This window comes from Gopherus evgoodei, chromosome 5 (genome assembly GCF_007399415.2).
Source record: "Gopherus evgoodei ecotype Sinaloan lineage chromosome 5, rGopEvg1_v1.p, whole genome shotgun sequence".
Taxonomy (NCBI): domain Eukaryota; kingdom Metazoa; phylum Chordata; order Testudines; family Testudinidae; genus Gopherus; species Gopherus evgoodei.
Window position 1 is genome coordinate 43896473 of NC_044326.1, and position 26774 is coordinate 43923246.

At 38.3% G+C, this 26774-nt stretch overlaps 1 protein-coding gene across 1 annotated transcript in view; it reads left to right on the forward strand.

Moving 5' to 3' along the window:
* Positions 1-26446, forward strand: part of PGM2 (phosphoglucomutase 2) — a 32578-nt gene extending 6132 nt beyond the window's left edge. Inside the window, exons 2-14 of the mRNA XM_030564157.1 lie at positions 2744-2911; positions 9520-9626; positions 9990-10074; positions 10528-10611; positions 11503-11696; positions 12376-12565; positions 13329-13426; positions 18877-19057; positions 19139-19232; positions 20185-20314; positions 21785-21974; positions 22639-22772; positions 24653-26446. Coding sequence (XP_030420017.1) covers positions 2744-2911; positions 9520-9626; positions 9990-10074; positions 10528-10611; positions 11503-11696; positions 12376-12565; positions 13329-13426; positions 18877-19057; positions 19139-19232; positions 20185-20314; positions 21785-21974; positions 22639-22772; positions 24653-24755 — 1758 coding nt within the window. The 3' untranslated portion in view covers positions 24756-26446. The remainder of the gene's footprint in view (positions 1-2743; positions 2912-9519; positions 9627-9989; positions 10075-10527; positions 10612-11502; positions 11697-12375; positions 12566-13328; positions 13427-18876; positions 19058-19138; positions 19233-20184; positions 20315-21784; positions 21975-22638; positions 22773-24652) is intronic.
* The last annotated feature ends 328 nt before the right edge of the window (positions 26447-26774 follow it).

Below are 26774 nucleotides of genomic sequence, written 5' to 3' on the forward strand. Positions count from 1 at the left end.
GAATAATAGTGATAACCACGCAAGGAGAGCCTAAACAAACATAAGTTACATTGTAAAAGATTACAAAAGTCATATACATAAAACTATACCTCATCAAAGTCAGTGTTAAAAAGTTATACCTGAGATAGAAAAGAAAACACAGAGAGAGCGAGAGAGCTGGGGTCTCACCACTCCATGAAGCTTGAACTGGTTGGGGTGATAGTGGTAGGTCAGGATCCTGAGTGCTGAAGATGGGCAGAGCCCTCAGCACGATCAGTCAGGGGAAGATGAAGTCCCAGTGGAACTGATGCAAAGTTTGGATCCATGCATCAGAACACTTAAGTGTGGACAGGGTTTTTTTGTAGGAAAACAACAATGGTTCAAAGGAGAACACTAGATTTGTTTATGGGTAAACTGATGACTGAAGGGGTTTCTTTAGGCTAGACCAGGGGTGGCCACCCTGAGCTGAGAAGGAGCCAGAATTTACCAGTGTACATTGTCAAAAAGCCACATCAGCAGCCCTTAATCAGCTCCCCCCCCCCCGCCAGTGCATCCTGCCCGCAGATCAGCAACTCCTCATCCCTCCACGCACCTCCTGATCAGCTGTTTTGTGGTGTGCAGATGGCTTGGAGGGGGAGGAGTGAGGGCATAGCATGCTCAGGGAAGGGGGCAGAAAGGAGTGGAGTGGGGGCAGAGTCAGGGGTTGAGCAGTGAGCTCCCCTCAGCACATTAGAAAGTTGTCGCCTGTAGCTCCAGCCCCGGGGTTGGTGCCTATACCAGGAGCTGCATATTAACTTCTAAAGAGCCGCATGTGGCTCTGGAGCCACAGGTTGGCCACCCTTGGGCTAGACAATAGGAGCTGATCACTTCTAGCTATGGGTGGTGTTCCTTCCAGGGAGCTCACAGTGCAATTAGGCTGCTTCAGTATTTTGGATATCAGTCAAGGATTCATTACTAGAATTGGTCTGATAACTGCTGAGCTGGGTGTGTGCAGGCATAGGTTCATTAACATCTGCCGCAGAGATCCCCCATGATGCAGTGCTTCCCTGCTTTTCTGGTCCCAGAGTTCAGTATGGTAATCTCTGTTCTCCATTGTGTATCCTAATAGAGATGCCCCCGGTTCATCTTTGATGCAGATGAGGCTAGGGGAGTTGCCTTAATCCTGTCACCCTTGTCGGGAGGGGTTTAGGTGGTATCTCCCACTGCCTTTCTATTGCTTTCTGCAAATCTTCTGATCAGAGGCTAGGAGTGGATAGGTGGGTGTCCTTCATGAGTCAGGGAGGCTGGATACTGCACCCTCATTCCCTAAGAACACAGAGCTGACTGGTATCAGTACCTTATGTTGGATGTGATAATGAAGAGGGAGCCAGTGGAGGGATGCAAACAGAGGGGTGACATGGTCAAAGCAATGGGCATGGAAAGTGATGTTTGCAGAAGCATTCTGAGAGGATACAAGTGGGGCAAGATTGCATTTGTCAAGGCCAGAGAGAAGGATGTTGTATTAATTGAGATGCAAAATGATGGGAGCTTGGATGAGGGTTTTAGCTACATGAATGGATAAGAAAGGTCATATCTTAGAAAGGTTATATAGAAAATTTTGGCAGGATTAAGATATAAAAGAGATGTGAGGACATTGAAAGATCTGAAGTGACGATAACGCATAGGCTGTGGGCCTGAGTGACATGCTAAGTGGTGGTGGTATCCACAGTGATCAAGAAAGTAGGTATTCTCTCTGCATCTGCAGAAGAAGCTACTGCTGTCAAAAGCTGGTTTAGCACTTCAACAAACTCTCATTCTGTGTGTTTAGCCAGTGACTTTTATGAGATCTGTCATAATTTTAAATTTAATTTTAAGTAGTTTTTTCAAATTGAAAAATGTACTTAAATTAAACAAACATTAATTTTTATCAACTATCTTCTTTGAAGTTGCAGATGTTCTTGATTAACATGCTGTTTGGTCACTGTGATGATTGAGAAAGGGGAATGAGCCAGTCTGCAACTGTTTTTCACACAATGAGCTCCAAGAACATTTGTTGTTGAGCAAACCCAATTTGAATCGCTATAACCCTCGTACGCTTACTGTGATCCAAGAAAACACCACTCAGGTACTTGGGTTCCAAGGGGCTTGCTTTAATACCAATAAAAAGTTACAGAATCAAAAGTGAAGTTCACTTCTGATCACTGATACACTGCATATCACTATCCCACTTATAACAAAATAAGGTCTTGATCTTGTGAACTGTTATGCATGAAAATGGTTGCATTGATTTTGATGGAATTACTCCCATGAGTCCTGGTTTGCAGATAGGCCCCAGGATACTTTTTCAATACATGATATACACAAAGTGCATTTTCTGTCTTTTATTTTCCGATTGTGAAATAAAGTATTTTTTTAATATGTAATTCTGTTACTTTGTGGGGAGAGCTTGTGGTGGTTTTATATTTAAAAACAATGCTGTAGCTGTTTATATACTTTACAACTTTGTGGTGAGCTTTGCACTCAGCAATCCTCAGTAGGATTTAGGATCCTCTATAGGATGTTAACTAGTTTAAAATTTAACATTTGTTGCACTTCAGTAGACAACACTGATTAAAATTATGAAGGTGTTATGACAAATGCTTTGGAGTTTTAGATGTGGTATACCAAGTCTAGTCTGAGAACCAGTTCAGTGGAAGAAATGATAAGGAATGTTACAGTTTGAGACTAAAGTTATAACAATCTTTTTCAGAATAGCAATATATATTGTAATTTTATCTTTCTACAGAATATTAAAACCTCAGAAATAGTGAAGCAACTGGTTGCTGAAGAAAATGCAGGAGAACTACAAAAATGTTTTGGTTCACGGATGGAGTTTGGAACAGCAGGACTCAGAGCAGCCATGGGGCCAGGAATTTCTCAGATGAATGACTTGACTATTATCCAGACAACTCAGGTACCAGGTTCACTTTGTTTTTCTGTTATTACTTAACTGAAGGCTTTTCTTCTGCATTCAGTAGAAATGAATATTTTTAATAAAAAAGTAACCAGATGAAATATGGAAATGAAATTGAGCTTAACCACTGTCCAAAACCTCAAGGATGGTTTTCAGTGGGAGCAGAGTTAGGTCAATGTTGACCACTTCAGAAAACGCACTAACATCTATTGAAATTCTAGTTCTTCGAGTGATTGCTCATGTCCATTCCAATTAGGTGTGCATGTGCGGCAGCCGCAAGGTTTTTCCCCTAGCAGTACCCATTGGGTCAGTCTGGGCGCTCCCTGAGGTCATGCCTTCATGGCAATGAATATAGGGCCCTGCTGATCTGCCACCACTTCAGTTCCTTCTTACCACCTGTAATGATTAGCCAGAACACTTGTTACTTCTTGCTTTACAAGTGCAACTTCTCTAATAGTTTAAACTTTTGTCCTGTAAATAGTTAGATAGATAGATAGATAGATAGGTTTATAGTAGTATATTATGGTGTTAGATAAGTTTCAGTTAGCAGGTAATCCCCTGTGACCGGAGTCCCAGGGGAGCCAACTTAGGTCACTCAGGGTGAACTGCAAAGAATGGGCAGGCAATCCCCAAAGCTGGTGGATATTCCAATATTTAGATTTACCAAGCCAGCACAAAACAGCTTCTATAATACCTCACTCGTTACCCTAAAGCCAACAACACAGTTCCCTTTAAAGTAACCCAGCCTCAGGCCTTCACCCAGATGCCCAAGTCAAATATGATGAGGATTACTGAAAATCTTATTTATTGTATAAAAAAGTTCCACTAATCCCAAAGAATCAGACACATTACCCCCCAGGTTAATGAATACTTCAGATCTTACCCAAATACACACTTACAGCCAATTCTTATTAACTAAACTAAAATTTATTAAAAAAGAAGAGAGCTTGTGTTGGTTAAAAGATCAGTATACATACAGGCATGAGTATAATTCTTGAGGTTCGGATTCACAGCAGAGATGGTGAGCTTTGTAGTTGCAAAGAGTTCTTTCAGAATTGGTCCATAGGTTATAGTCCAAATTATATTCAAGGTGGTCCAGTCAGAGCTGGGATCTCAATCTTGTGGCTTAAGCTTCCCCTGCATTGAAGCTTCAAGCAGATCTGAGATGACAGGATCAGGGCCCAAGGGTCTTTTATACAGTTTTCTAGCAGCCACTTGACCATACAGTCCTGGGTGAACAATAGGCTTCTAATGTAACCTTCTGTTTCCTGAACCTCACTGGTAATTAAATACATGGATTAACATAAACTACTTAATGGATAAATTATCTTATCACAGATTTTAAAGAGACATACAGACAATAACATGATTGCACCCAAGATTCATCTAAATGTTAACATTCCCTTTTGATCTCTGAATCAATAGCTATAGTGACAGACAGGAACTGTCTGTTTACGTGGCTAGCATTAAACAGGATATGAGTACACACATACAATTAGCATTACCTCTAATTTCTAACAGTATAGGTTTGCATTTCAAAGGTCTACCCCATCTACCATAGAATGGCCTTAATTAACATACACACACTTTTCTAATATGTCCCTAATGGTTGACTGAGAGTCAATCAACCTGCAAGCTGCTTAGCCCTTTCTGGCAATGTGTCACACTGTATATAAGATTTGTCGCAATTATATAACAGTTATAGCAAGAATACTTTGCATAGTCATGTTTTCATTAGATAACATCACACCCTCTCCCTTTATTACCCCCTTTTACTCCGGTACTAGGGCATGCCTTGATCCCTGGGGTTTAAACCCAGCGCAGCGTGTGGCGAGTCTATGCCAAGAAGTGACCCCCATGCTTCCTGCTTGAAGTGTTTGGGGGAGAGTTACCAGAAGGAATGCTGCAAGATCTGCAAGGGATTTTATCTGAGGATTCAGAAGAAGGTGGATCAGTGCCTCATGATTCTTCTGATGGAGGCAGCTCTACATCCTCACTCTGACCCTGGCTTGGCGGAGCCGTCAGAGCACCTCAGCATCGGTGTGCAATGCGCCAGCACCAATGAGGCATGAGTCAGCGCTGAGGAAGGACTCTGCCAGAGACCCTTGGCATCAGCAGGGTTCCCCACATAGGTGTCCCACATAGGGCAGTGGGTGGCACCATTCTCAGTCCCCAGTGCCCCAGAAGAAGAGGAGACCAGAAAGGGGCTGCTCCCCCATGCCCAGACCAGCACAGGAATCCACCACTCACATTGGGCCATGTAACTTCGGCTCCACCTGCTAAATTCTAGTAATTTTCCGTTCATCTAAGTACTGTAGAGCAATCTCTTTATCATGGAAGTGCAACTTACAACTGTAGATTTATTTATTTTTTTTTGATTACATGACTGCACTCAAAAACAATGTAAAACTTTAGAGCCTACAAGCCAAGCACTAAGACAGACAAGCTCATTTACATTTACGGGAGATAATGGTGCCCGCTTCTTATTTACAATGTCAACTGAAAGTGAGAACAGGCATTTGCATGTCACTTTTGTAGCTGGCGTTGCAAGGTATTTATGTTCCAGATGTGCTAAAGATTCATGTAGACCCATAGACTCTAGGACTGGAAGGGACCTCGAGAGGTCATTGAGTCCAGTCCCCTGCCCTCACGGCAGGACCAAATACTGTCTAGACCATCCCTAATAGACATTTATCTAACCTACTCTTAAATATCTCCAGAGATGGAGATTCCACAACTTCCCTAGGCAATCTATTCCAGTGTTTAACTACCCTGACCGTTAGGAACTTTTTCCTGATGTCCAACCTAAATCTCCCTTGCTGCAGTTTAAGCCCATTGCTTCTTGTTCTATCATTGGAGGCTAAGGTGAACAAGTTTTCTCCCTCCTCCTGATGACACCCTTTTAGATACCTGAAAACTGCTATCATGTCCCCTCTGTCTTCTTTTTTCCAAACTAAACAAACCCAATTCCTTCAGCCTTCCTTCATAGGTCATGTTCAGGACCTTTAATCATTCTTGTTGCTCTTCTCTGGACCCTCTCCAATTTCTCCACATCTTTCTTGAAATGCGGTGCCCAGAACTGAACACAATACTCCAGTTGAGGCCTAACCAGCGCAGAGTAAAGCGGAAGAATTACTTCTTGTGTCTTGTTTACAACACACCTGTTAATGCATCCCAGAATCACGTTTGCTTTTTTTGCAACAGTGTCACACTATTGACTCATATTTAGCTTGTGGTCCACTATGACCCCTAGATCTCTTTCTGCCATACTCCTTCCTAGACAGTCTCTTCCCATTCTGTATGTGTGAAACTGATTGTTCCTTCCTTAGTGGAGCACTTTGCATTTATCTTTATTGAACTTCATCCTGTTTACCTCAGACTATTTCTCTAATTTGTCCAGATCATTTTGAATTTTGACCTTGTCCTCCAAAGCAGTTGCAATCCCTCCCAGTTTGGAATCGTCCGCAAACTTAATAAGCGTACTTTCTATGCCAACATCTAAATCGTTGATGAAGATATTGAACAGAGTCGGTCCCAAAACAGACCCCTGCGGAACCCCACTTGTTATACCTTTCCAGCAGGATTGGGAGCCATTAATAACTACTCTCTGAGTACGGTTATCCAGCCAGTTATGCACCCACCTTATAGCAGCCCCATCTAAATTGTACTTTCCTAGTTTATCTATAAGAATATCATGCGAGACCGTATCAAATGCCTTACTAAAGTCTAGGTATATCACATCCACCGCTTCTCCCTTATCCACAAGGCTCGTTATCCTATCAAAGAATGCTGTCAGATTAGTTTGACACGATTTGTTCTTTACAAATCCATGCTGGCTATTCCCTATCACCTTACCACCTTCCAAGTGTTTGCAGATGATTTCTTTAATTACTTGCTCCATTATCTTCCCTGGCACAGAAGTTAAACTAACTGGTCTGTAGTTTTCTGGGTTGTTATTTCCCTTTTTATAGATGGGCACTATATTTGCCCTTTTCCAGTCTTCTGGAATCTCCCCCGTCTCCCATGATTTCCCAAAGATACTAGCTAGAGGCTCAGATACCTCCTCTATTAACTCCTTGAGTGTTCTAGGATGCATTTCATCAGGCCCTGGTGACTTGCAGGATATGCTCCTTCATGCTTCGGCCACCATTCCAGAGGACGTGCTGATGATGCTCATTTAAAAAAAAATTGCATTAATTAAATTTGTGACTCAACTCCTTGGGGGAGAATTGTATGTCTCCTGCTCTGTGTTTTACCCGCATTCTGCCATATATTTCATGTTACAGCAGTCTTGGATGATGACCCAGCACACGTTGTTCGTTTTAAGAACACTTTCACTGTAGATTTGACAAAACGCAAAGAAGGTACCAATGTGAGATTTCTAAAGATAACTACAGTTATCTTTTTCAATGTTTAAGAATCTGAAGTGCCTTCCAAAATCTCATAGGGACAAGGTGTTGAGCATGTTTTCAGAAATGTTAAAAGAGCAACACTCAGATGTGGAAACTACAGGACCCGAACCACCAAAAAACAAAATCAACCTTCTGCTGGTGGTATCTTATTCAGATGATGAAAGTGAACGTGCATTGGTCCACACAAGGATGATCCGAGGAATGGAAAAACTGCCTTATGAAAGAAGACTCAAAGAGCTTGGCTTGTTTAGCCTGGCCAAAAGAAGGCTGCGGGGGGATATGCTTGTTCTATATAAATATATCAGGGGGGTTAACGTTAGGGAGGGAGAGGAATTATTTAAGTTTAGTACTAATGTAGGCACGAGGATGAATGGGTATAAATTGGATATTAGGAAGTTTAGACTTGAAATTAGATGAAGGTTTCTAACCATTAGGGGAGTGAAGTTCTGGAACAGCCTTCCGAGGGAAGTAGTGGGGGCAAAAGACTTTTCTGGCTTTAAGACAAAGCTTGATAAGTATATGGAGGGGATGTTATGATAGGATCGTTAATTTGGACAATTGATCTTGGATTACCACCAGATAGGTCTGCTCAATGGTCTGCGGGGAGATGTTGGATGGGTATGGAACTGAGTTACTGCAGAGAATTCCTTCTTGGGTGCTGGCTGGTGAGTCTTGCCCACATGCTCAGGGTTTAACTGATCGCCATATTTGGGGTCAGGAAGGAATTTTCCTCCAGGGCAGATTGGCAGGGGCCCTGGAGGTTTTTTGCCTTCCCCTGCAGCGTGGGGCACGGGTCACTTGCTGGTGGATTCTCTGCAGCTTGAGGTCTTCAAACCAATTTTGAGGATTTCAATAACTCGGTCCTGGGTTAGGGGTTGTTATAAAATGGGATGGGTGGGGTTCTGTGGCCTGCCTTGTGCAGGAGGTCAGACTAGATGATCATATTGGTCCCTTCTGACCTATGAGTCTATGAGAACCCATCATCAGCATGAATGCATGTCCTCTGGAATGGTGGTTGAAGATGAAGGGACATATGAATCTTTAGCGCATCTGGCGTGTAAATATTTTGCAATGCCAGCCAGAACAGTGCCATGCCAATGCTTGTTCTCACTTTCAGGTAACATTTTTTAAATAAGAAGCAAACTGCATTATTTCCTGCAGATGTAAACAAACTTGTTTGTCTGAGTGATTGGCTGAAAAGAAGTAGCACTGAGTGGACTTGTAGGCTCTCAAGTTTTAAATTGAAACTAAATTGAAATTATTTTTGAGTGCAATTATTTTTTGTACATAATTCTACAAATGTAAGTTCAACTTTCATGATAGAGATTGCACTACAGTATTTGTATTAGATGAATTGGAATACTATTTCTTTTGTTCCTTTTTTACAGTGCAAGTATTTGTAATAAAAAATAAATATAAAGTGAACATTATACACTTTTTGTATTCTGTGTTGTAATTGAAATCAATATATTTGAAACTGTAGAAAACATCCAAAAATATTTAAATAAATGATTTTATTGTTTAGCAGCATGGTTAATTTTGATTTTTTTTTAAATCACTTGACAACCCTGATTTATGTACAAAATTGTTAGCTTAGTTAAAGGAGCTCAATTTCTTTTCCTACTGTCTCAATCGTTAAAAATCTAGGAAATCACAAATTAAGCCAATTTAGTAAATCTGAGTAACCCTCAATTTGCATAAAAGTTCTAATACTACATACATTCTAGAGTAGATTTGCTGTACATGGAGATGCTGAATAAAAGTAAGGGTATATATCCTGTGTCACTTATTTACTTTGTCCAAACAGGCTTCATTTTGTTGTTTTTGAGATTAAAAATAGAATGTATTGACTAGTAGTTATTACTTTTTCAGGCCAGAAGCAGGGGAAAAGAGCATCTGAATTAATCATTTTTGAAGTACTGTAATCCAAAATAATCATTTTTATCTAATCTACCTGGATTTAAATTTTTCATTTGGAATTATTCATGTTATAAAACCCATCAATGGTAGTTTTTTGTTTGAAGACTTGGCATTTTCTTGGTTTTCAATCCGTATTTCTTGCTCCTGGAAAATTGTACCCTAAACCAATTTAGAGTACGTTACTTGCTTTTTTTTTTTTTTTTTTTTTAGATTTTTAAATTTATTGCAGCCACATTTAAAAATACTAAGATTGAGTTCTGAGTTTTTTGTCTTTAGGGATTTTGCAGGTACCTTGAAAAGAACTTCAGTGACCTAAAGAAAAGAGGAGTAGTCATTGGTTTTGATGCTCGCGCCCATCCTTCAAGTGGAAGTAGCAGCAAGAGGTACTCTTAGTAATCTGTAGAAATGATTTTCTTTGCATGTTATGTGGAATCTATTCTAATTTGGTCACTGCTTCAATAGCATTTTCTTTGGAGCAGTTAGATGTGTGTGCAGTTTGAATGTAAAAGTGTATACACTGTACATCTGAAGATAAGTATTATAGCTTTGCTCTTCTTTTGCATTTTGGTATGAAACACAGATAAAATCCAGTCTGCACTGCAAATTTGGACCATGTTTGTCACGAGAATAAGGGACAAATGAATTATACCAGAATCAAATCTATATGCTCCTTGTGAATTTTATTTAATTGGCTAGTGAGAGAATCTCATGAATGTATTTCCAAATAAACTTTTATTGTCATTTAGGTTTGCAAGACTTGCTGCAACAACTTTCATCAGTCAGGGAATTCCAGTGTACCTTTTCTCCAATATAACACCAACACCTTTTGTGGTATGGTTGTCTATAATTTTTTTCATACAACATAATGGGGTACTGTCACATACAAAAAACTATTATAATCTTTTTTTAGAAAAAACCAAACTGATCTATCAGCTCGTTGGTTTGCTACTCTCATGCTTATTTAAGATCCTAGCTGCGAGGCTAACATTTTTCATATACATTATTTCTTTGCTTTCATTATTTTGGTATATTCAGTCCAGATTTAGACTTTGGAAAATCAAATAGTCTTTGTTTGACCTTACACTTTTATTGGACATGTGTGGTACTGAATATGCCTGCAATTAACCAGTCAAGCCACTAGATGGCATGGCTCACAATCAATAAAGAGAATACTGATATTTTCTAGACTTGAAATCATGATTGAATGGTTGTAGCAGTGGCTTGATTCCCAGAATTTGGTAAGATGGAAACTCCAGGATAACTCTTGATACTATTGTTTTACAGCCCTACACAATAACTCATCTGAAACTTTCTGCTGGAATTATGATTACTGCTTCCCATAACCCAAAACAAGATAATGGTTACAAGGTATTCCTATATAACTTAAATCTTGCACTGTTTTCAGACATGACTATTTAATAATAGCATTTATAATAGCACTTTGTATGTTGAAAAAGCTATCCAGTCCTTAATCTTCATAGTAGCCCTAGGAAGGAGGAAGGTAAGTAGTATCATCCCCATTTTACAGATGAGACAGTGGCTGGCCCAGGGCTATAGAGCAAGTTAGGGGCAGATGCAAGATTAGAACTCAGATCTTTGTCATTCATCCTGTGTTCATTCCTCCAGAATGAGTTGCTTCAGTGTTCTAAAATATTATATATATATATATATATATATATATAATTTTCAATCTTGCTGCTTTTTCAAATATGTTCAGACCTTTGAAAGTTTTAAGAATTTTATAGTAACATGACTTAAATTAATGATTTGTCGCATGTGTGGAAGTAGTTTGAAGACCAAGAGAAGCAGGCGTTGTAGGTGACTTAAAAGTTTTTGACTGTTTTTACAGTTAAAAATAGTCTTTTTAGTACCAAAAAAAAAATCCCTCCCCTCCCTTTTTTCCCTTTGTCTCATGCATAGTGGTTATATATAAAATTGGAGGAAACTATGTAGGTTGATACAGTGTTCTATGGACAAGTATTAACTAACTGCCTAGCAAATGGCCTGAAATTTGGTTTTATCTCTAAATGAGATGAGCCTGATGGTGGTCTACTTATTTTCTGTGGGAGATTTAAATATAGGGTAGTACATCCTCAGAAAAACAAAGCTTAGGGAAATCTATATCCCAAGTTTGTTACTGTATTGTTTTAGCTGTATTTACTGGAATCAGCCATGGGTTGTGCCAGGATTTAGCCAACTAAAATCAGTAAACGTATTCATGTTTGAAAATAACCCGTGTGTGTCCTGTGTACCATTTAGGTTTATTGGGAAAATGGTGCACAGATAACCTCACCTCATGACAAAGGAATCTCTCAAACTATTGAAGAGAACCAAGAGCCATGGCCTCAGGCTTGGGATGACAGTCTGATTGACAGCAGCTTGCTACTTCATGATCCTTATGTCACTATCAATAAGGACTACTTTAAAGACATACAAAAGCATTGTTTTCACAGGTGAGCTGGTGATGATTGTCATTCTCTTGGTGACAAACCTATATTTTTAACTTGATTTTAAACAAGAGAGATTAAAACTAAAACTGGGGGTGGTGAGTGGGAGGAGCTGAGTACCAAAACTCTAATTTCTGTCACTTATATTAACTTTACCCTTAGGCTAGCAACTGCTAAACTCAATATACTAGAAAGCCAGGAATGTATGAAAAATGATGCTGTAATATTACAAACAAGCATTATGTATCTACTTAGGAGGATAAGTGGTTTTAGTTCTTAGTTATATGTGCCTCTAAAGTATTTAAAAATTATAACACAAGCATATGGTGAGTGAAAGATAAATAACATAGCACTGTGGTTCAGTGTAGCTTCTGCTCCTATGTAGAAGTCTGTTTAAATGCCATTACTCAACTTGTGATACTGAATCTTATCAGCCAATCATGCATGTTCTTTCCCTTCTCTGGTGCTCTATAAGGCTCTGTAGAGTTTATCTGACGTCTTGGTACAGTCATATGTAGGGCTCGAGACAGGGGTAAAAAGGTACCTTTTAATACAAACTGTCTTTCTTTGGCTTCATAGTTTAACACTGTTGCAGAGTATTGAGTCATGGTTGTTTCTGAACCGCATTAAGTGGCACACAGTGGCCATATTAATTGAACATCATCATTAATTTACTTGATTTCAGGAATATAAACAAGGAAACAAAGCTGAAGTTCGTCCACACTTCTGTGCATGGTGTAGGCCATGAATTTGTGCAGTCAGCCTTTAAGGCATTTGACTTTAAACCTCCATTGGCTGTTGCTGAACAGAAGGATCCTGATCCAGAATTTCCAACAGTAAAGTACCCAAATCCTGAAGAGGGTAAAGGTGTACTGGTAAATATTTTTTTTTTAAATATTTGCAATCTATATTAAAAAGTGTTCTCTCCACCAGCCAGAAATTGTCACTGTAAACCTAGGTATGAACTTTTTTTTATAAAATAGTTTTTTCATTTTGAGTTTCCATTCTGTTCGATTTCTTGAAACGCTAACCAGTGTCTTTTCATAGTTCCTGTTTAGCTTTTAATGAACTGGTTATCTAATAACAAGATAAACTACTAGAAGATTTTTTTTTCTTTAGTAGAATATACAGTGTCAGTATGGAGAATAAAATGGCCCTTAAAAAAACAAACAGAGAATGTTCCTCCATCTTTAAAAAATGTCCAATTACAATAATTTTTTTAACAACCTGAATCCATCAGTGGTTAACAGTTAAACTATAGAATAAGATGATATCAAATGTAGATATCTAAGGTCTTATCTGAAAACATTCATGGGAGTAACTTGACTTGTGTGAGTAGTCCCATTGACTTCAGTGGGCTTTGAATCAGCCCCCAAATGTAGAAATAGGTGTAATTTAATTTATTCTTCACACTCCATATCTTATTTTGATGTACTGCTGCTACCCACTGAGATCTCTGCAATACTGAGGGTACCCTTGAATGAATTAAGGACAGCATTTCTGCTGTAAACATAGCTTTGTGGTTTTGTGGGTTCAAATGAAAATAAAATGGGAATGTTACAGACCTATAAGAAAGTGAAAATATTACTTGGAAGCACTGATCCTTCTCTGATGTTGCACTTTACCATTGTTTTCTAGACGTTATCTTTTGCTTTGGCTGAAAAAGAAGGGGCTGGAATTATTTTAGCAAATGACCCAGATGCTGATCGACTTCTTGTTGCAGAGAAACAAGAAAGGTACAGTAATAAAAATATGCTGTAGTTCAACCACAGCTATGTGACTTGAAGCCTGAATTAATTCTAGGAAGTCCTGTGACCTGTATTATGCAGGAGGTCAGACTAGATGATCACAATGGTTCCTTCTGGCCTTACCATTCATAGATGTTATTGGGAAAACCTGAGAGCTCTAAAAGTGTGGGGAGGAAAAGTGGGGGGAAATTGATAATACCTATATTGCAATAGCACCCAGAGGCTGCAATGATGATTTAGAGTCCATTGTGCCAGGTAACATACAAAAAGAAGACAAATATGAAGAGACAGCTCTTACCCCAAATAGCTTAGTCTACTTTATAGTTTATCAAGGTTTTAAAATAAAAATCTTCCGTAGTACACTGCAAAACATGCTTTCTCACTCGTTTCATTTAGTAAGTAGTAACTAACGTCTTTAATTGCATGTCACTCTTTCATTGACCTCCAGAATCAGGGGGACAGCATAGTTCATTTAGATACCAACCGCCTTCTATCTTTTTCACAGTTCAAGAATGGGGTAGTGATTGACTACATATGCTGAGATATTTATTAGACACCTTGAGCCTGAATTTTTTTCAAAGATGCTGTGTATCTGCATCTCACGTTGACTCCTATGAGATTTGTAGGTGCTCAGCAACTTCTGATGATTTGGATACTAGTTCTCAATTCCATTGTAAAGCATGCAGAGCTGGACGTGTGCCTATTTAGATTCTGTTGCTTGGGCCACAGAAAGTGGGGACCTGCCACATTTGTCAGATGTGCCTGTAGCTTATGTGACTTGTAATTCTGGCTCACCATCCTGTAGTCCCCTTGAGTAACTAGCATCATATAGACAGCTTCTGAAAAGCTGTACCAGATGACAGAGATTCAACTGGAGTGCACTGCTGAATACTACCTCCCAGACATTTAATGTTTATTTCACCTAATCTGGTAGAGCAGAAGTTAATCTATACAGCTGTAAACTAGGGCTGTCAAGTGATTCAAAAAATTAAACGGGATTAATTGTGCTGTTAAACAGTAATAGAATACCATTTATTTATATATTTTGATGTTTTCAACATTTTCAAGTATACTGATTTCAGTAACAACACAGAATATGAAGTGTACAGTGCTCACTTTAAATTTATTTTTGATAAAAATATTTGTACTGTAAAAAAAAATTGTATTTTTCATTTCACTTAATGCAAGTATTGCAGCGCAATCTCTAGCATGACAGTTGAATTTACATATGTAGCATTATGTACAAAAAACTGCATTTAAAACACAAGAATGGTCATACTGGGTCAGGCCAAAGGTCCATCCAGCCCAGTATTTTGTCTGCCGACAGTGGCCAATTTCCTGGTGCCCTAGAGGGAGTGAACCTAACAGATAATGATCAAGTGATCTCTCTCCTACCATCCATCTCCACCATCTAACAAACAGAGGCTAGGAACACCATTCCTTACCCATCCTGGCTAATAGCCTTTAGAGCCTACACGTCCATTCAGTCCTACTTCTTGTTCAGCCAATCACTCAGACAAACAAGTTTGTTTACATTTGCAGGAGATAATGCTGCCTGCTTCTCGTTAACAATGTCACTTGAAAGTGAGAACAGGTGTTCGCATGGCACTGTTGTACTTGGTGTTGTAAGGTATTTACATGCCAGATACACTAAGGATTCATATGTCCCTTCATCGTCAACCATCATTGCAGAGGACATGGGTCCATGCTGATGATGGGTTCTGCTCGATAATGATCCAAAGCAGTGCAGACTGATGCATGTTCGTTTTCATCTTCTGAATCAGATGCCACTAGCAGAAGGTTGATTTTCTTTTTGGGTGGTTTGGGTTCTGTAGTTTCTGCACTGGAGTGTTGCTCTTTTAAGACTTCTGAAATCATGCTCCACATCTCGTCCCTCTCAGATTTTGGAAGGCACTTCAGATTCTTAAACATTGGTTGAGTGCTATAGCTATCTTTAGAAATCTCACATTGGTATCTTTGTTTTGTCAAATCTGCAGTGAAAGTCTTCTTAAAACGACCTACATATGCTGGGTCATCATCTGAGACTGCTATAACATGAAATTTATGGCAGAATGCAGGTAAAATAGAGCAGGCAACATACAATGCTCCCCCAGGGAGGTCAGTCACAAATTTAATTAACGCATTTTTTTAATAAGCATTATCAGCATGGAAACATGTCTTCTGGAGCGGTGGCTGAAGCATGAAGAAGCTTATGAATCTTTAATGCATCTGGCACATAAATATCTTGTGACACCAGCTACAAGAGTGCCACGCAAACACCTGTTCTCTCTTTCACGTGACATTGTAATTAAGAAGTGGGTTGCATTATCGCCCGTAAATGTAAAACAAACATGTTTTTCTTAGCGATTGGCTGAATGAGAACTAGGACTGAGGGGATTTGTAGGCTCTAAAGTTTTACATTGTTTTGTTTTTGACTGCAGTTATGTAACAACACAAAAATCTACATTTATAAGTTGTACTTTCATGATAGAGATTGCACTACAATACTTGTATGAAGTGAATTGAAAAATACTATTTCTTTTGTTTTTTAGAGTGCAAATATTTTTAATCCACAATAATATAAACTGAGCACTGTATACTTTGTATTCTGTGTTGTAATTGAAATTGATATATTTGAAATGTAGAAAAAATCCAAAAATATTTAATACATTTCAATTGCTATTCTATTGTTTAACAGTGTGATTAAAACTGCGATTAATATTTTTAGTCTCTATTAATTTTTTTGAGTTAATTGTGTGAGTTAACTGTGATTATTCGACAGCCCTACTGTAAACCTGCACCGAAGGTGGACTTCAGGTTTTCATTTCCTTGCAGTACAGAACTAAGTTCTGCTGTTGCTGCCAAGGGCAGGGGCAGTATGGATGATATTACACTATGTATGAGCTATCAGAGTGATTTGAAACTCAGGCCCCATCCCTGACACTGGCTAAGCACTGAGAGAGGGCTATTTACCATGTCTCCTCCTGTGGTTGTTGAAATTAGAGAGGTTTGAGTTTATACCACTCCAATGAACTCAGGCTCTCAAGCTCCCACAGAAGAAGAGGAGGAGAGCACAAGTGTTCTTCATGCTCACCAGAAGAGCTCAGATCCTCTTCATTCCTACAGCAACTCAAGGGCTTTTCCTTGCTCCAGCTGTGTGGATTAGAGAGGCACTTCTGTATCTGGGAAGAGGAATGGACTTATTAGCACCCTCTCCCCTGGGTCCATTAAGGACATGTAGATGAAGCCTGTCATCCTTCACTCTAAAATGTTTTATGCTGTGTAGTTGTAGCCATGTCAGTTCCAGGATATTAATGTTTTGCCAGCACACATACCTAGGTTTGCTTCCCCCCACCCTTTTTTGAACAATGATCATATCATATTGCCTCTGTATAAATCCGTGGTACGCCGATATCTTGAATACTGCGTGTAGCTGTGGTCACCCTATCTCAAAAAAGATATATGGGAATTGGGAAAAGGTTCAGAAAAGGGCAAAAAAAATTATTAGGGGTATGGAATGGCTGCCATATGAGGAGAGATTAATAAGACTGGGACTTTTCAGCTTGGAAATGAGACAACTAAGGGGGATATGATAGAGGTCTATAAAATCATGACTGGTGTGGAGAAAGTAAATAAGGAAGTATTATTTACTCCTTATAATACAAGAATGAGGGGCCACCAAATGAAATTAATAGGCAGCAAAACAAACAAAAGGAAGTATTTTTTCACACAATGCACAGTCAGCGTGTGGAACTCCTTGCCAGAGGATATTGTGAAGGCCAAGACTATAATAGGGTTCAGAAAAGAACTAGATAAATGCATGGAGGATAGGTCCATCAGTGGCTATTAGCCAGGATGGGCAGGGATGGTGTCCCTAGCCTCTGTTTGCCAGAAGTTGGGAATGGGCGACGGGATGTATCACTTGGTGGTTACCTGTACTGTTCATTCCCTCTGGGGCACCTGGCATTGGCCACTGTCCGAAGATAGGATACACGGCTAGATGGACCTTTGATCTGATCCAGTATGGCCATTCTTATGTAATGATGTGTGCACTGAAGTTTTAAATCAGAAGTACATTTCAGTCAGGAACACAATTTCCAAGTCCATTAGCATACTAGCAAAAATGAAATGTAAAAAGCAAATGTGTTAATTAGGAAGAAGGTGCAAAGTCAAGCAGCCAGCAAAATGTTGCATGTGTCAAACGCACACAAAAGACTTCCTTGGCACTGAGGGAAAAGAAAATGCTTCTGCTGGGGACCTTTACCTAGAGCAGAGTGCCAAATGCATCTTTAGGTTTTTTTAAACCTGACTTTAATGTTCTATATTAGAAACTCTTCTTGTAGTTTAGCACACTTTTTTATAGCAGTGAGAGCTAGGTCTGAATTAAGCAATGTATGTACTTGCTTTTCTGTGCCTTTCTCTTTTCTGATCTCTTGGACAGCCACAGTCCTCGCATTTTGTGTTCTGTCCTCTTCCTCCTGCTGAAGATGTTTGTACACTAACTAGTATGTTAAGAATAGACTTCTACAGTATCTGTACTTCTTCCTTGACAGAAACTCCCGTTAGAGCGCAAGTAGTTTGTCATCTGCTATTACACTAAACTGTTGCTGGGCATTACTTTGTGCTTATTGGCATCAATAGATGCAAGAAACTGAGGCTGCTTCTCTTTCACAACAGGTACTGTTTTTGTAGGTCTTGATTTATGTCAGCTTTAGTGATGTCTTTGTTCCCCTTCACAACTGGATTTTTGAACAATTTTCTCTCTCTCCTTTTCTCTTCTGCTTTTCCCTTCTTTTTCTTTGCTCTTCCAATAATTGAGTCAGCTTTGACCCTTTTGATATTTCTCCCTGTATTTGAAACTTTTCCATTCTTCCTTAATGACCTACTGTACTGATGTACTTGTGATTAAGTGAAAATTAGTAGCCCAGACTGTCACTGAACCCACTCAAATAATGGTCATTTAGTACCGAGTTGTTTTTCCCTAAGTCATGTTGGTGCTGTAGCTTGTAAATATGAGGTCTTTTTATCAAGATATGATGTAGATGCTCCAAAACCAAAATACCTTAATTTAAAATTAAAAATACAACTGTTAAAGCTAAGGAGAAAAAGCATCATCAAATGTGGATAGTGAATTGTTGCAGCTTTTGACAGGCACAGAAGCCAATGGGAATGACAAGAGGAAGAATGTTTTGTTTTAGTTGGATAAAAAAATAAAGAATATTTTCAAATGGAAATAGACACCCAGTTCCCATTGATTTTTTTCAGTGGGAGTTGGATGCATAACTCCCATTTGTCCTTTGAAAATCAAATTCACCTTCACAGCAGTTAGATGACTTCATCTGTTTTGCCAATTTTCTTGTACACAATAACTATTAAATGTTCTCCAGTATTGTCTTTTAAATTGTTTTTATAATGGTTGCATCATGTTTTGTTTTCAGTGGTGAGTGGAAAGTGTTTTCTGGCAATGAGCTGGGAGCTCTTTTAGGCTGGTGGATCTTCACTTGCTGGAAAAATCAGAATCAAGACCCTACTGCCATCAAAGATGTGTACATGTTATCCAGCACTGTCTCTTCCAAAATCTTGAGAGCAATTGCGCTGAAGGAAGGCTTTCACTTTGAGGTAAATTGTTGTGTAAAAGTCTAGTCATGTTTTTGTTTTTCTGTGCAATGTATCTTACATTTTCCCCCCCTCTCACTTTAGGAGACATTGACAGGTTTCAAGTGGATGGGAAATAGAGCCAAGCAGCTCACAGATCAGGAGAAAACTGTTTTATTCGCATTTGAAGAAGCTATAGGTAAGAAATGAACAGTATAGATAGCTCTGGTGCACTGTAGAACAGTAAAGATCACTTCTGTCCAGAATGTGGCTATATAAAAATGCCATCATTTCAGCAAAAAGAACAGGAGTACTTGGGCATCTTAGACTAACAAATTTATTTGAGCATAAGCTTTCGAGCATAAGCTACAGCCCACTTCTTCGGATGCATGGAATGGAACATATATATATATATATATATACATACAGAGAGCATGATGCATCCGAAGAAGTGGGCTATAGCCCACGAAAGCTTATGCTCATAAATTTGTTAGTCTCTAAGGTGCCACAAGTACTCCTGTTATTTTTGCAGGTACAGACTAACACGGCTGCTATTCTGAAACCTATCATTTCAACACTTACTCCCCAGGAGTGTTAGTATCATATCTGCCTGGTTCACTAAGTTTTTACTACTTATTGTAGCACTTCACAGGTGGTGCAGATATGGTAGTGAACTGGTTTGTACATTATTATTAGAATAGTTAATGCAGTTCCAATTGCAGAGTATGCATGAGCCATGAAGAAGCCAAGTTTAACTTGAAATCTGAGATTCAAGTTTCCATGGGTGGCAATTTAAAAAAGTAAACAAAAAAACCAACTCTAATTGTTATGAATAATTGACACACAAATATGGCACATTTGGGATGCTACTTCTTTTTTTCTTTTAAGAATAGCACTCCAACACCAGTTAAAGTGACTTTTGGAGTTCCGTTGGCACTGGAAAGAATCAAATTTGGGACCAAACTCTGTGATTAAGCTTCACCATTGTGAAACTTTGATTTCATCTCCCCCCCCCAAAAAAAAAAACCCAAAAAAATAAAAACAAACAACTTCTGCAGCGTGTCAATATTTCTTTGTCAACCTGGTTTTCTCTGTATACTCTAGTTTCTTTTGCTAACAGGTTTCTTTTTCATATGCTTTCTTTTGTTTAGGATATATGTGCAGCCCTGTTGTCCTGGACAAAGATGGCGTCAGTGCTGCAGTTATAACTGCAGAGATGTCTAGTTGGCTAGCAACCAAAAATTTGTCTTTGTCTCAGCAGCTGAAAGCTATCTATGATGAGTGAGTTTAATTTCATTGTCTAGTTTATCGGGTGTTCTCCATCTCCAATATGTTAGTTAACTTGCTACTGAATAATATGTAATACAATATAGAGGCAAAGTACTTTTGCAACAGTAATGATCTACTTGCTAGTTGCTCTGTCTCATAAAAACAAAGCTTAACATATTCAGTGCCTGTGTTTCTCTCTCTTTTAGGAATATACACAGTTGCCTCATCTGACTTTTCAGTTTGAGTCTTTATTCATGTGACAAGCTATACAACTGCTTCTGTAACACTTTAAGTACACATAGATCTTGTAGCAAGAAAAAATTGATCCTATAAGACAGGATCCAATTCTGTATGAAACATGAGATCTATTCTCCCATTAAGCACATCTCTTTGGCGTTAATGGGAATTACAAATACACAGGTGCCAAATGGACCCTCCTGAGTTTACAATGCGGCAGCTGTGTTGGTCCCAGAGTGAGACGAGTGGGTGAGATATATTATAGTTTATTGGACCAACTTCTGTTGGTGAAAGACACAAGCTTTAGAACTACACAAAGCTCTTCAGGTCTGGGAGTGGTACCCAGTGTCACCCTTAAATACAAGGTGGAACAGATTGGTTAGCATAAGAAATTAACACACATTCTAAGGGCCATTCAAGGTGAAGTGGCCCATTAACACCCCTGCAGTCATAGGACAAAAAAGAAGGGTTAGTGGGTTACTTACAGTTTGCTGTAATAAGTCATAAATCCAGCCTTTTTTTTAAGACCATGATTTTTATTGTCTAGCAAAGTTGTGAATGTAAGCTCCCAGACTCATCTTTTGAAGGTTTGTGTATCTTGGGAAATGGTACAGCCTCATCCCCCATGAATCCACCCCAGGGATCTTCTATATGCATCACAAGATACGTAAACAAGGCGTAGCTTGTTTCTTTAACCAACAGAAGCTAGTCCAATAAAAGATATTATCTCACCCACCTTGTGTCTCTAATATCCTGAGACCAACACAGTCACAACACTCTAAACTTAGGTAGGTCCATTCGGCTCCTGGTGCATGTGTATTTGCCATTAATGCCAAAGAGATGTGCTTGATGGGAGACTAGAGCTCATGTTACACACAGGGCTAGTCCCTGTTTTTATATAACGTTTCGTGCCTGTAAGACCTGTGTGTTACAGAAAGTTTTGCAGATACATGGTATATGATTACATAAACAAGGCATAGGCCAACAGTTACTGGTCATCTTGTATTGTAGGATCTTCTGCCCTGCTTGCTACCCCTTAACGCTGGCCCTGGCTTTTATATGCAATTGTTATGGCACGGGTGGGGTGTAGAATTTTTATAGCATGTTGAGGGACCTCAGAAAGAAAAAGGTTGAGAACCCTTGACCTAGATGCATTATAAACACACATGTATCATGGTGTGTTTTGTATCACAATGAGAAGGTATACACAATCTGTTCTCAAATCATTATATTTTTTCTTAACAGGTATGGCTACCACATTACTAAAGCTTCATATTTTATCTGCCATGATCCTAAAACTATTAAAGAGCTATTTGAGAATCTTAGAAATTATGATGGAAAGAACACGTACCCAAAATCATGTGGCAAATTTAAAGTTTCTGGAGTAAGGGATCTAACTACTGGCTATGATAGCAGCCAGCCTGATCAAAAGGCAGTAAGTATCCTTTTATAAAAATAATGATAGATCAGGTTTTATAGTCCTATGATTAACAATGTACTTAACACAGAGAAAAGTGAAAATACCAAGTAAAAACCACACAGATTCTTGTAGCCATACTTTATGATCTTGTCTAAGCTGCATAAAATGGCAGAGGAAACTTGGAGGATTGTGTTATTTATTACAGCTTCAAGTTTTTCTCTGTTTTTTTTTCTACTGCTTGGAAGGATTATCTTTCCCCTCAGCATTGATATAAGAAATGTAAAATATCTATTCGGATGTGAAGCTTTGGGTTCTTTAGCCTTCTTTTAGAATCAAGGGTGATTTTGTATTTTTTTTTTGCTTTTGATAGTCACTGAGCACATGCTTTCTGTAGCTTTTTCTATATGCTACCAAAATCTTGACAAGATTTCAAGATGTGTTATCTAGTAGTGACTCACAAGCCATGACGTGGCTTCGCTTTTCAAATCCTAGGTTGAGGGTAAGATTGTGACTAACTCTAACATGTCTGAAGTTGGGTGGCCAAAATAAAATAGGTTGGTGTATTTGGTACTGAATACAAGTTGTTGTTTTTTTTCCTTGCATCTAAAACTCATTGTATATATTTAAGTAGTGAACTTTTAAGGAAGCTATTCTATGATGTGTGTGTATGTATTTCTAGGTGCTTCCTACCAGTAAAAGTAGCCAGATGATAACATTTACTTTTGCTAATGGAGGAGTGGCTACGATGAGGACCAGTGGGACAGAACCAAAAATCAAATACTATGCTGAACTCTGTGCACCTCCTGGACACGGGTATTTTGTTGCTTTTAGGATTATGTTCAGTTATTTTTTTTAAAAGGCCTATTTTAATATTATTTTAATAATTGCAGTCTTTAGCAAAAGAGTGTGTTCTAAGCTTTAATTCCACACAATTAATGGCCAATTCTTGCTGTCACTGAAGTTTCATTGAACATTGTCTTGACTTCCATAGGAGCAGGAAGGGGCCCTCAACTTGATACATTTTAAAATTGTATTAAAATATTCCACAATAACTTGAAAGGGCTGCTTCCTTTCTCAAATCTTTTTTTTGTTTCAAAGTTAATATTATCAAGACTTCTAATTACTGAAATATTATACTTACTCCTTTGACTCAAGTAGCCTTGTCAAATAACATCGTGGTATTTATCCCATTTGTTTGACACCAAGATGAATTTGGCCCACTTTCATAAATGTAAACAATTTGGAGAGTTTTTTTCGAAGAACATATTCTTAATTATGTGGTGGGTCTTCTGGATCCCTCATCAGAATCTCTGTTCTCCTTCCTCTCCTCTTTCAACCAAGGACACATTTATGTAGATGTACAAATACTAAACACTGGCACATGTCTGTATGCTTTAGGCTTTCTTATGATAAATTAAGAGTACATCACATGTAACATTCTAAGTGCAGCACTGTAATTAGTATAACCTACCATCATCAAAACAAGCAACTTCAAATCTCAAAGCACCCTCCTTCTCTGTTTTTGAAAGGGAGGAGGGGAAACGTGCCTTCTAGTTTTGACAATTAGCATATGTAGTATTTTACTTTTAAGTTAGTCATTCAGATCTAGCCCAGATTGGTAGTGTCTGAACCATGCTCTGTGTGAAATGAATTGGTGGCTCAGTTGGTCTCCACAAAACAAAAAGACAACACATTTTTGCAAGTTTCATTAGAAGTCAGGAATTGAATAGAAATGGAGACTACCATATCAATGTGCAATGTTTTGGCTGAAGCACATTAATGTAGTATTGTGGAGAAGCTTGCATTTCTTTCTTTTTCTGTATCCATAACTTTTTGATTGCTAAACTGTAGTGTTAATTGAAAATTTTGAACACTAACAACTAACTCAAATACAAAACAGAAAACACTGTCTATGAATTGCTTATCAAAATTTATCTTTAAATATTTAATGTTGAATATTTATGGTAATATTTACCTAAAGCTCCCAATCCCATTTTGATAGACTGTATATAACAATATCTGAAAAAGACAGTCCTTGAGTTTACAATCTAAGATGAGAGGCGATAGATGGATTAAAAAATACAAATATATGTTTTTATAGCATATTGTTAAAATATTTTAACTTTTGTTAAATAAGGCTAATGGTATTTATGTTTTATCATGAATGAAAGAAAATGTAATACAAGATCTAAATGTTGCTAAACATATCAACTAGGGATGAAATAGGAAAGGTTTGAAGCTTAAATCAGCTGTTATCATATATCAAGTTATATTTTGAAAAACATGGACAAACATAAATTCAGCTCCTTGATACACAAAGATTAGAGCTAAACACTGACGTAGTCCCACATGTGGTTCTAAGAAATCAAGCGCGCAATTTTACTAGCATTAATAGAAAATCTGCGGTTAAAACATCAGACTGAGGGCTAGTCTAGACTGACAGTTAGTGCTTGGGCAAGCTGGGATATAAATGAGTGCACACTGGGGAACTTTTATCATGTAGTAGCAGGGTCCACATGGACTGCTAGTGTACTGTAATTTACATCCCAGCTTGCCATGCACTAACTGTCTTGACAAACCCTCAGAATATAGACCTTTCTTCCTTTACTTCTAGCCTATTTTGCTGCTTTACTTTGTGGGGTTTTTTTTTTTTTTTGTTTACTTGATTTTTCCTTTTTTTCTTTTTTCCTTAGTGACCCTGACCAACTGAAGAAGGAATTAGATGAGCTGGTCAGTGCTATCGAAGAGTATTTCTTTCAACCAGAAAAAAATAAACTGCAGCCCAAGACAGAGTAAACAATTAAGATGGTCTTTGCAACATGTTGTGGGCAAAACTCTACACTATTTAAAAAGTAGGGATTTGTAAGGACCAAAAAAAAATTATTAAAATATATATCCTTACCAGTATGTGTTCCACATCCTCTTTGGTCTAATGTCTTATTTTATTCGAGTAAATCAAGGGATTTCTTATTAAAACTAGCAACCAAAAATGTCTGATACAGTGCAAATATGTTTCAATAATCAAGTCTTGTTCTAATAAAATATTTTATTGTACTTGCCTTAATTTCTGTAAATGCAGTCTGCTTTTTACATGTATGTAGCCTAGTTCGATAGCAAAGTAATGACCAAGTTTTTGATGATGTGGGAACTGAATAGCGCTGGATGAATGTCTAGTTTTATTTTTGCAAGGCAGGCTACTTGTGTAACTAAGGGGCACTGGAAATCTGTGGATAATTTTGGTAAAATTGGGGTAGACCACCACACTTGGCCGCCACACTTTATTTAATAATGAACCATCTGGACATGTTTTACTGCTGTAAGACAATAATAATATAGTACAGGAGTAATGTTTATATACGATACCAGTCTGTGGGAAGCTATGTGATGCAGTGATGTTACATTCATCTTACACAGAAGGAGTGATCCCCAAGTTACATATTTCAGCTGGTATTATTTATACATAATACAAGTTGTATATCTCTTTACATGTCACTAAAATCCAACCCATCGGTTTGTCCCAGCTCCCTAACTTCTTGTTCTGTTTTAGATACTAGCGTTCTAGGTATTGGTCCATGAAGGTGCCTCCCTTAGCTTGTACTAAGACATAGAATGAATGTATCTTGATTTTGACAAGTTTCTTACATGCTTATGTCAAATGTTTACATCAGCAAATGGAAGAAGTTATGGGATTATGGTGTAGGCTGGTTTTAGGCTACATCACTATTACAATATTTGTGCTTAATGTTGTTGGTGTTTAATGCATACTAATATATAAAAATATGGAGCAGATAATATGTATTACTACATATATGCTAGTCAGCATAAATTAGTCAGTGAAGCAGGCCAGAATGGACATTGGTTGTCTATTGCCAGGGTATCTATGAAAATACATCATCTTGCAGGCAGGGGAAGAGGAAATGCAGTATCTTGGGTTGGAGCTGAGCATGCCAGCCCTGTGTCTTTTTCTTTAACGACACTTAATATCATGCTGGGGCAGAGACTGGCTTCTTGGTATGTATTTATATAGTGCATCATATGATGCAGCTCTGATCTTTGACTGGGCTCATAATTACTTATTAAGTAGTACTAATGATAACGAGTGGGAGGGGTTTGCTATTGACTTCAGTGAGACTTGGGATGTTTCACGTTGTACAGAAATTCCATGCACATTGCTTTTCATTGCCCCTGTAGTTACCTTCTGAAAATGAAACGCAAGGACAACTCTAAACTAACTTATTGAAAACCATGGGAGGACACACTGCAGTCTGGAATTATGAATATACTTCACTGAGGACCATATAATGTGTGTTTATTGTAAATGCCATATTAATGTTGGGGATTGTACAACATGCAGCCCGTGTTGGTCAAAATGTTAGTCTGTAACTCAGCATTCTTGTGTGTTTTGTTTTATTGTGCTAAAAGTATTTGGCATAGTGTGAACCTGAATTGAATCTTGAAAGCAAAATATAATTCCTTTTAAAGTGAGATTTCTCTATTCCAGTGGTTTCCTTTGTAAACAAGCGGTAAAATGGAAAAAATAGGGTACTGTAAAATAAATACTACTGATCTTACTCCATATATGGGTAGTTGCTAGGATTTTATTTTGACGCAAGGGAAAATGTTAGGCTGTACACAAGATATTAGGCTGTGACAACACAGAATGTTTGTAGCTAGACAATTACATTGTAAGTAAAGTAATATCCTATTGCAGATGATATCTTCATAGTCTTCAATGGAAATTTGATAGCAAAGCCCTGATGTCTTACCCCTTATTTCAATGCTTCTAGAGTCCAGAGAAGTGCAGTAAGAATTAAT